Genomic DNA, 11,355 nt, shown 5'->3' with positions numbered 1-11,355 from the left:
TTCTCAAACAAACACACACAGAGGAGAGAGAGCGCATATATATATATATATATATATATATATATATATATATATATATATATATATATATATATACACTGCTTATCATTGTTTTACTTATATTTCTTACCAAAGAAAACGACAATAGACAATAGAACCTCAGTCACAATAACAACTATAGTAAAGATTGATGTGCTGAAATATTTCACAAGGTTTCAGCACTCTTCACACTGACTTAGATGGAAAATAGCTTCAAAACTGCAATCTGAAAATGCAAAGCTGGTTGCAGTTCTGCACAAATTCTGCTCTCCACCTACTTCAAGTTCTGGGATTATGTATTTCACTTTGGTGTCTACTCCATACGTTTATTACCCATCTCCTCCACTACTCGATTTCGCCACAAAAGTAACAACTATAAACTCAATAATCTCAGACATAGATTCCTTTCGTGACATCTCAAGTTTTGTTTTTTTTTTTGTTTGTTTTTTTCAGACATTATTTAAATTATGGTTCTTCTATTCGTTTTTTTCCTCAACATTTTGACCTCATTCTTTGTGTTGCCGAGCATTTCCCTTGGTTTTATTTTTTGTAATTTCCGAACTGAATGGCAAACCGGTCGTTCACGCAGCGGAATGTTGCCGGCTGCACCTCCCAGTAGTTCACAGGGTTTTCAAACAGGCTGATGCCGTTATAGTACGTCCTCTTCATCCCAAACCCTCGGGGGCAGAAGTCGTCCACGCCCACCTGGCTGATGTTATTGGAGTGGAGATACACCACCTTAAAAACAAAGCAAGACGATAAGTTAGAACTGGGCAAAAAAAAAATTTAAAATCTGGTAAAAACAAAACGTTATTCAGGCTAACCTGCAGGTACTTCATGTTCGGGAGGCCTTTGGGAACGCGTGTGAGCCGGTTGTTGTCCAGATGCAGCTCCCTCAGCATGGGCAAAAATGACAGGCTGCCATTCTCTATGTTGAGGATATGGTTAAAGCCAAGACCCAATCTAGAAAATGAAAGAAGAGAAAAAAAGTTTTAAATTCAAAAACCAGTGACTTGCTCTTAGAACAAATTCCACTCTTCACTTCTTGAGTGGTCATCAAAGCACCAAAGTGCTTCCCCTTAGTTGGGCATAGAAGTGGCCATCTATAAAACAGTAGTTCAATTCTTTTCTTCAGAAAAGAAATTTAAAAAGGCAACCAATTTGAATTTGTGCATTTCGCATGGGACCTTCTGACATTTAACCACCATTAAGCACACGGGTTGATTATTAAAATAGAGACTTGACATTTTAGAGAAGCAGATCTATTAACATTTGTGCTTTTAAGTTTTGCAATATTTATGATATGAAAAAACGTTTCTAAAGGTAATTACTAGGAACCTTTTTTTAACATCGATTACGCAAAAAAAAAACAACTGCCGAGACAAACTATTTAAATTGAGACATGCAAATAAGAAAGATTAAAATGACATACCGAACCATTTTGCATTATTAGATAGTTCATTGGAACATATTAAGAAATGCCTCTACTGTGGTTGAGGACACACAATACATTTCAAAGTCTAAAGTCTCCACTAATTCTTATAAAACAACTATTTAGTTATTCCCACGCCCTGAAATCCATCTCAACTCTGAGCTCCCAGTTGTAAAGATTACACCAACCACTAATGGCTTCCATACTGCGAGGAGAATCGCACACTGTTAGTTGTGTTGTTCGGTTTGTTTAGCTAAATGACTCCCGTCCCGTCATACTGGAAGCATTTCAGTCAAAGGGAGGAGCATCAAAGAAGCTGTAGATCATGGGTTAGATTTAATTATCATGTTGAGTTTCCCTTATCTTTATTAGTGCTCCTCTTTGAAGGTTAATGTGAGGCAATTGTGTTTGTTTTGAAGGCTTAGGATTTAATGAACACAGCCCCAGTCATGACCATAGTATTTTTTATTTTTTTTTATTTTTATTTTTTATGATACTTGCTGTGAACTCTCTCTACAGTGATTTGCAATGCATACTTTGGGAATTGGAGGGGAAATAATTTGTGGTCTTAATTTTTTTTTTTTTTTTTTTTTTTTTAGAAAATAAAAATCTAAAAAGAGTTACATGCACTTGTTTCCAGCCCCAGATTAATTGGTTTTATAACTTTGTGTTTACGCATTTGTCAGACAGTCAACAAATGAGGATATAAAAGTGCAGTTGACATCTAAGCTGACAATAAGCTACTGCTGCTTTGCAGAACCTCCTTCTGCTGCAATTACAAGTGGAAGCCTACCAGCTCTGCACATTTGGAGTCTGAAATTTCTGCCTGTTATTCTTTTCGAAATGTTTGTCATATTTGAAAAATACGTATTAGGTTTCGACCATTCAAAGACATAATTATGCTTGGTTTTAAATACAATAACTGTAGCTCTGGCGGTATGTGTAGGGCGGTTTCACATCAGTTTCAAGTTTCTGAAACTACAACTTTCCTTTCATCCATCTTTCCATGAATTATGATCAGCTTTCAACCCACCTGCAGCATCATATTACTGTAAAAATTAAAATGACAGACCTGCCCAAGAAAACCAATATGCTGTTTATGTGTAATATTTCCCCTCATTCCATCTAAGTTTGTCATAGATGACAAATTACTTTGTACTTTGTGTTGAGAAGAGCATGCTAAGTGACAATGGAAATCCCTGCTTGTTGTTATAACTTTTTTTTGAAAAAAGTACTTCTTTGAAAATATGGACTGTGGACACTGACGTTAGTGTTAGAAACATCTGTGGTAGCTGCAACATGTTGTGGTCTGAGATGGTATTTTAGACTTCTATAGTGTCTTCAATAGGATAATTCTTTTCCATACAATTTGCACACAAAAATAATATTTTCCAGCGTCCCATTAGATTGCTTTTTGAAGCAAAAATTAACCAAATGTGTGCTAAGAGAAGCGGCTTTTGTTGTTCATCGCTGCTTTTTGCGGATATTGTTTGTGCGTCAAATTTATCGGCGTACTGGAAACATGCGAATGCAAAGGTTCCAGCCTTAACCTTTGTTTGTAAAAAAAAATAAAATGAGATAAATTGTGTTAAAATGTTTAGCGTGTTTAAAATCTGTGTAATTGATTAATCAAAATTAATGAAATTTGATTAGTTGCAATCAAACCATGCCCCAGTTATTTTAGTCAAGAACTCTTGCTAAGATTTGAAAAGTTAATATTGTGGTTTGTGACTGGTTTTCAGATGGAGATCAAAAACAGTCAAAACAGTTTGATGTCTAGGTGTGAAAAATACCTGTGGAGGTTTTTGTAGCGGCTCAGGTCCTCCAGTTCCACAGCCTGGATCTGGTTGTGGTCCAGATGAAGCTCATGAAGACTGTCTGGAAGATCTAAAGGTCAAACCCCAAACATTTGAGTTACACAGCATGAAAGTCAAATAAAACTGTTTAACATCTGAAAGGTTAATGCATGCAAAAAGATAAGTAAAATTAAACAAGGCTGAAGGTTTTTGGAGAGGTTAGAATAGCTTCAGGGAAACCCAGAGCCAATCCTTTAAATAGTCCACAAACTTTTGTTTCTAAATTTCTTGGACTTCAATCAAAATATCTGGCTTCCAACCTTTAGGCACTCCAGTAAGCTTGGCCTCTGATATGCGCAGATAATTTAATTTCAGTCCTTTAAAGGCTCCAGGCTCAAAACCACTGTTCTGGATAGGGTTTGCTCCCATTTCTGCAAGATAAAGTCAATATTAAAGCCATGAAATAAACTTTTCTCCCTTTAATTTACCAAGTCCGTGGTGGTGCCACACATACTGTGGCGAGTACCACAGAGTATCGCCGGGATTGTTGAAGTCATCGGCATTTCTAACCTATGCAGTGCATGTTGCCCAGTCCTGAGAAGGATCCAGCTGCCACCTTCTTGATGCGGTTCTCATGAATCCTCAGCTCAACCAGAGAGGCAGGCAGGTTTTTGGGGATGGCGGCCAGCAAATTCTTTGAAAAGTAGAGCTTCTGCATGTGCTTCAAAGGGGCAAAAGCCTTGGGATGGACTTTGGAAATCTTGTTATTCCTCACAGAGAGTGCCTAAAAAGAACAACAAATGAAAGCACAAAGTCAAAAGCTCTGCATTTCATACGGATAAGATCTTCATTAGGATTCTTTTTTTAAAAAGTGGATGTAGAAGAACATAAAGTTGTATGCAGAGTGCACAAAAGCTCCTTTATTTAGTCTCTGCTTGTACTGTAGTGATCCATGCAAGGTATAATCTGGTAAGGCTAAAGCAAATGCGCAAAGATAGTGAGCATTTGCTTTACTCAGGAAGTTCATAAACTGCCAGACTTAATATTTCTTTTGGTCAGGGATCTTGAATGAGGGTCAGTCTTGAGTAAAGCCTTTTTGCTTGGAAGTCCTCCACACTCCAAATTGGTCACGTTTTAACACAGTTAAGGTTTTCTGTGAACTGAGTGAGAAACAGAGGTGAAATAAACTTCTAAATCCCAAAGAAGATGAGGATCAAGCTGAACTTCCACAAAAATAAAGCCAATAAAAGCTGCAGCTGCAAAAACTTCAAGAGGTCAGTAAGGAGCAGAGCATTATGAACAGATGCAGACTGTGTGTGTCTCTTACATATAAGTTAGTAAGGCCTTTGAAGTCATTTTCTTTTAGCTCAGTGATACGGTTGTTCTGCAAGTCCAGGAACTTGGTGTCTGGAGGAATATTCCTGGGCACCTCTGTCAAACCTGAAGACAAGACCAACAAAAACAGAAAAGAGAGTCATCCTCCATTAAATGCTTCCCATGGTGAGAGTCAACCAACACCCAAAAACCAGTTTGTTTTCAAAAGAAAACCTCAAAGGGTATTTCACACAGACACACGGTTTTAAAAAATAAATAGGTGCACACATCACAGCCCCGTATAATCTTAAATGACTACTTTCGTGCTATTTTAATAAAAAGGTTGACATTGACGCATACTAGGAGGTCACACGTAGACATCTACAGTAGCAAGGGGACAGACTCACAAACACAGTCTCTCAGAAACATGAACTCCCCTAATGCCAGATGGGGAAACCAGATGTTTTCCATCTGGTTTCCATTTGACATAAGTCACAAAGGATGGGACCGAAACGCCATAATCTAAGGCACACATCAAATAAAAAGTATGGGTGTAAAATGAACACATAAAATGAAAACACAAGCTGCGTGTGTTAATGTGCAAGTGGTGAAGTATTGTGATGTTAAGAACAAGTGTCTTCATTTTGTCATTTTTGTCCCTGAAAATCAAAAGCAGTTGCACTTCCTGGGGACATATTACAGAGGGAGGTTGAGCTTCTTTTTCATAAAGCTTATAGTTAAGAGTGGCTCAGGTTATATCCTAAGCTATAGTTATATCCTAAAGGTGCTATTAGAGTTACAGACTACTTTACTTTTCTACACTTCATTTTTGCATTAGTCACAGCTATTGTTGCAATTACTTTTATGTTCTGTCCCTATTTTTCTTTCTATATAAGACATACTTAGTTGCTAAGTGCTCCCTGTTTATCTTTTCCATAGAAAGTAGGCGTGGCCCAGCAATTCTAACTTTTGTCTTTGTCTCTGTTTTTTTATTTTTATATATATCAGTCTAACCTGTAGTCAGTCACGCCAGAGAGCTACAGATACTGAAACTGGTTCTGTTTTGGGTTTTCAGCCTGTGATTGGAGAGTGGTTTCTCTCCACAGTTGCCACAAGTCGTTCAACTACTAACTAACACATCACCACATATAGTTTATTACTTTTGCCTTGAAGTGTGACTATTTAACTATCCCTAACTGAAATAAATTCATGGTGTTGTACTCCAGTAGCTCTTGTAGCATCCCCACCAATAGGCTGTCTGTTTTTCAGGTTGGAGCTTGCCATCAGATGCACCTGGGCTCTGCTGTTCATTGTGCCTCATCTGCTTATTGGGGAGGTCAAGCCAATTGCTGCTGATTGTTGACGTCCACAATAAAATATGTGGTTTCTCAGAATTCACTGACGCTCATGCGGCTCATGCCGCTCCAATACCTGTCGCTACCAGGTAAGGTGGGGCTCGACTCAGCTTGGCTCTCCTTTCCACGCAGACAGAAAAGATGGTCAAACATGGCGGAAATACTCACTAAAACACAGATGTTCTCCAAAAAAAAAAAAAAAAAAAGGGAAAAAAAACCCAAAGCTTAGTTCAAGTTTCAGATCTAGCAGAAAAACTTTTCTTCATCGTTTGTCACCACACAATTGACTGGAGACTCAAGAATGTGGAAACGCTCTTTATTCTTCAACGTTTAAAAGAATAACATGGAATTTGGAAAGTAATAAAGCTGACATTCCAGGGTCCTACTAATGAGCTGCTGCTATCTCTTCTTTTTGATGTGCCAACTATTTTCGTTTTGTGTACATTTTCCTTCCATGATTTAGTGGCTGGCAAAAAAAAAAAAAAAAAAAAAAAAAATTCAAATTGGGAACCCCTTACCTTTTTAAAACTTGTGAGATTGACTGCCCTGTGTCACTTTCTGTTGATGGACTATCAGCCCATCTAATGTGTATTTATCCTGGTCAACAGAATGAAGCTGGAAGAGAATCCGAGTGATTAAAGCTGAGTGCTCACTAAAAAATGCATGTTTTTGCCATTTAAAACATCTCAGACTTAAGGCTGTAGCAATTTGAGAGAATGCAATATTAATATTTTATATCAATTTCTTTAATTTTTAACGGCTTGTAGTTGTTGACACCATGCTGCTCCCCTCGACCCCCGCTCCCAGGGTCCTCAGAATGACTGAGACTCTGAAAGCAGACCCCATTGCAACGCAAAAGTGGTGAATAACTCCCACTAATATTCTGGGTTTGAACATTTTAAATGACTATAGTTAAATCATAATGTTGTGAGTTGAACTTGATTGCACATAGCTTCTTCAAGGTCCTCGTAACTGTCATCACCCTGACTACGCTCTATTGCAGGTATGACACTGAATGCTGTTAATTACATTGGGCAACCCGAATTCAAAATAATTAAAATAATAAAAAAAACAAAAAAATAAACTAATACACCTGCTTTATTCCTGAAGAAAAAAGACTCATTGCACAGCATAACCAGTAATCATAGAGACGAGCCACAGAGCCACGTGGACACATGTATCAGATGTGGTCAGAGGACGTGTAAGCACATCTCAACCCTGTTGAAACCTCATCTGGACCAGACCATGATGCAACGAGACCGACTGGTGAGAGCGCGCCAGCTGTCCCGATGGGACTCAACCAGCCTCCAACCACATCTGACCCACAAGACTATGCCCAGAGTTGTCCAACTACAGTTAACTTTAGATATATGGCTTAGGCTGTACTGTGCCACACCCTGAATGACACCACACAGGAACAAACCCTCAGCAGCTTCCTCTGGTAATTACCACACCCACTCAAAGCTAGGAGACCTGCTGCAGTGGCTCCTTCCAGGAAATTATTCCGTTTTTGCCACTGGTGAACCTACAAAAAAGTAATGCAGTGCAGTCCCAAAAATATTTAATATTCTTGGGAAAAAGATATATATATTTTTTATTTATTGTATGTTTAATTATGGTATTAAAATGCATAATTAAGATTCATTCACTTGCTGTTTCAAATGAAGGATGATAGATTTTACTCTTGCACATATTAATTATTACAAAAGAAGAATTCAATAACCAACCTTGTTTAAGCCAACATTGACAACACAATGTAATTTAAACTTTAGAAGTAAATATTGTATGAACTTTCAAAAGTCAGACTGAAGTGTCAATCAATAGTAATTTAGATAATGGTTCCACATTACCAGCAGAACTAAACCATTCATGAACAAGAATCTAGCTACTAAGCAATCTTCAAAATTTTCATAGAGCGTATCATTCTAAAGGTAGATTGCTCAAAAAATATGATTTTGTTGGATCTTCAAATAAAGCTCAGACTTTAAGGGTAAGATAAAAGTCTTCCTCTTTCATGGATTATTTTATAAATAAAAGTTGGTTGATTATTCCTTTTGGTGTAAAAGACAAATGCCAGCCAACGGTTATAACCAAATTTATTCAAAGCCCTGGTCGATTTAGAGTTAGTTATTTTCATTCAAACAAGAAGTTTGTTTCCTGGGCAAAAAAAAGGACATCTCTCAAAAGACCATAAAACAACGTAATGAAATATCGATTTACATTAAAAAATGTTTTCATTTCTCAACGGTCTATAAAAAAGAAAAATCTTCATTGACATTCAAATGCTTTTTTATAAATGCTGGCAATCTTTTGCATGTTTCCTCTGGATTTTACCAATTTATGTTTGGTGATGAGCTACAATTCTCTAAGTCCAACTTCCCATCCCTGCAAAACATCTATATTATTTCCAAGTCAGAAGTAATGTTAGTCAAATTAAAAGATTAAACTTAAAAGCCGAACTTTGCCAGTGGTCTGATTCATTTTGGGCTCAACTGTTTGTTCTGTTAAACGCATCAATATTTTGAAGGCAAGGACTGAATCAGATGGCAGGAACCAATAACATTTCTTTTGTAACTTTTCTTGTCTATGAATTACTGTTTTAAACCAGTGACTTCCATAATGAAGATGCAGTGAACCATGAAAGAAAAGATCTGATATTTTTCTTTCGATAGCCAAGTCCAACTATACTTCCAACTTGTTTTTGTGTTGATAGTGTGTCTACTAACTTACTTGCATCAAGGTGTAAAAAAATATATATATATATATATATCTAGCATTTTACTCAACTTTCTGCATGTAACCCTCCAAATTTATTTTGCATTTTGCAAAAAAAAAAAAAAAAATTCACCAAGACCGTAATCAAGTGAATCCTTTAAACTTCAAAACCCCACACCGCAACTCTTCACCCATATCAGCCACAAATCCCAAAGCTTAAACACAAACTGACAACCCTTTCACCCGCTAAACCCCCCAGTCCCTCACCAACCAACACAAATTCTCAACATCATGTTGGGATGCAGGCTGAGAGGAGACAGACGCCACCACCAAAATACATCTGTTCTAAATAAGCACTTGACATCTCGGAAATTATACGCTTCCACATTTACCCGCTTCAGAAAAGACTGAGGACAGTAAATATACAGAGCTTTTAAAATGATGATTCAACAAAACCATCCCGTCTAAAGACAGATTTCTTATTGGAGCTTAATGGCAAGAATATCACAGAGACACTTTTTTTATTTATAGGATAGGACGGCTAGAGGACTTTAACTGCTCCCACAAAGGGAGAACTGTTTGCACTTTGAATATCCACAGGATGCTGAAATATAAACAGAATCCCAAAAAGACTGATGTGCATAATAAAGCTTTTTTGATGTAATTGAGTGTAATTTATTTGCATAAAAGTAGTATATACTGAGATTCCGTCTTGTCTGATCAAGCAGTATTACCAGAAGGGAAATCACAACAGTACAAGATCCTTCATTTAGATCTGGAAAGCCTTCTCATGCTGAACTTTTCATCATTTTGTATCCTGCCCTTCATCTTTAAATCTGTGTTCCCTCCATCTTGGATTTAATCAAATAATTAGCATGTGGTCTGACACACAAAACAAAACAAAAACCCTTCTCCAAAGTCAGTAAGGAAATGACAGATATCCTGTTTTTAGTGCAAAAATAATTCATTTTTCTCCACCACCCCTGATGTTGTTGATCCAGCCTTTTGCTTTTAATTACATTTTTTCTCTTTACTGTCATCTCCCACATAAAAAATCAAACAAAAAAAAAACTGGAACACATAATCCCTAAAGGAAATGTTTTTCCCAGTAAAAACATAACAGCATAATCAGGAGGGAGAAACTGCCTCTTTTAGACCCAATTTATGAGTTTGTAAAACTAGATTACTGTGTGCTCCTAGTGCCTTCATGTGTCTGAGTTTCAACACTCTCGGGCTTCTTGTGCTGTTTGCCCACTGGGTGTCTTCACATGCACTCTCACTAACCGAGGTCCGAGCACTGGACGACCCGAAGCTGGCAGTGGCATCCGAACGGACACATGGGAACGTCGGGAGTGAGGATCTCCTCCGTGGCTGAGCCTTCGTTCTGATCCCTCATCATCGACATCATCCCGCCGTCCTCCAGACTGTCCAGGGCAAAGTCCCAAAAGCCCCTCTGTTCAAAGGGCAAAGCGGAGGAGCTAGAGAGCAGCTGGGCTGCACACAGCAATAACAAAAGGGAGCAATGTGGCAACATCTTAGACGAAGACACCTGGGAAAACATGGAGAAATGGGAGAGCAGCGTGAGTTTTACTGAATCTGAATGCAGCCACACGGAATGCCTTTGATTCTCAAAACTTTGATTGTGACCCATAAAGACCCATTCATTAAACTGGAATAACACTAATTTTTAGGAATTGTATCACTAAATGAAACACATTATCCAGATGAATCACACACAGATGGATGTTTGAAAACCTTTATTTCTGCTAATTATGATTATTTCCCACTTACAACAAATGAAGACATACATTTTTAATCTGACAAACTGACCTCATCTGAATGAGGTCAGTTTAATGAGGTCATCATCTAAGTCTTTTTGTTTTATATTTCTGTAAAACAACAAATGTTCTGTAACCTTTGCAGTCCTTTGCATGCAATGGAGGTGTTTCATCATTCACACTTTAAAACCAGTTATGAAAAATCTTAATCATGCTTGGAAAACCTTTGGTAAAAAAAAAAACTGTTAAAATGGATTGAAAATGAGTCAAAGTGATGCATATTTTCTATCATGATGCATAGTTTTGGAAAAGGTTAAATTAACTGCTGCAAATGATCTCAAACTACTTTTTTTTTTCTTGACCTACGTCTGCAGGTGCAGAAGACTGCAAACTTATTGGAAATATACAGGTGATGCATTCAATGTAACATACAGACAGTGCCTCATTTCCAACGCTGTGACCCTCCCAACTGGGAAATCCTGTCACTAACGTGGAGTCAATGAAGTGGTCAAAGGATATTATGAAATGGTCTACTTATCCTTAATTACAAGGGCCCTACTGTTTACACCACACCTCACAAGCAGACTCGGGCTGGAGGCTAAAGAGGAGAAATGCACTCATTCCCCCGGTCCCACTTGCCAGAAAATGACCCAGCGAGGGAAAATGTCTCCTACTACCACACCAAATTTTCACTATCCGTCTGCTGCCCTCCAATGTTCCCGGCAAAGTGAGTCGCTTGCTCACTGTCCAATCAGATAGCAAAGAATGTATTACCTAAAATGATGGAAAGGTTTATTCTTTTAAATTGGGCTTTGCAACAAAGCAGGCCATTCACTTGCGAGGAAGTGTCTGGATATTGTGAAACACAGTCTCTATGATGTCAGAGTTGTGTGCACACACACGCACACACACACACACACACACAC

At 37.9% G+C, this 11,355-nt stretch overlaps 1 protein-coding gene across 1 annotated transcript in view; it reads right to left on the bottom strand.

The window, feature by feature from the left end:
* Nucleotides 1-338: 338 nt before the first annotated feature.
* Nucleotides 339-11,355, bottom strand: part of bgnb (biglycan b) — a 19,532-nt gene continuing 8,515 nt past the window's right edge. Inside the window, exons 2-8 of the mRNA XM_015052380.1 lie at nt 9,936-10,200; nt 4,595-4,707; nt 3,838-4,051; nt 3,588-3,698; nt 3,265-3,358; nt 864-1,002; nt 339-777 (exon numbers count right to left, since the gene is read on the bottom strand). Coding sequence (XP_014907866.1) covers nt 580-777; nt 864-1,002; nt 3,265-3,358; nt 3,588-3,698; nt 3,838-4,051; nt 4,595-4,707; nt 9,936-10,185 — 1,119 coding nt within the window. The 5' untranslated portion in view covers nt 10,186-10,200 and the 3' untranslated portion in view covers nt 339-579. The remainder of the gene's footprint in view (nt 778-863; nt 1,003-3,264; nt 3,359-3,587; nt 3,699-3,837; nt 4,052-4,594; nt 4,708-9,935; nt 10,201-11,355) is intronic.

This window comes from Poecilia latipinna, unplaced genomic scaffold, assembly GCF_001443285.1.
Source record: "Poecilia latipinna isolate Pla-1442-1.1 unplaced genomic scaffold, P_latipinna-1.0 Scaffold1106, whole genome shotgun sequence".
NCBI classification, from domain to species: Eukaryota; Metazoa; Chordata; class Actinopteri; order Cyprinodontiformes; family Poeciliidae; genus Poecilia; species Poecilia latipinna.
This window is presented reverse-complemented; position numbering and strand designations above follow the sequence as displayed.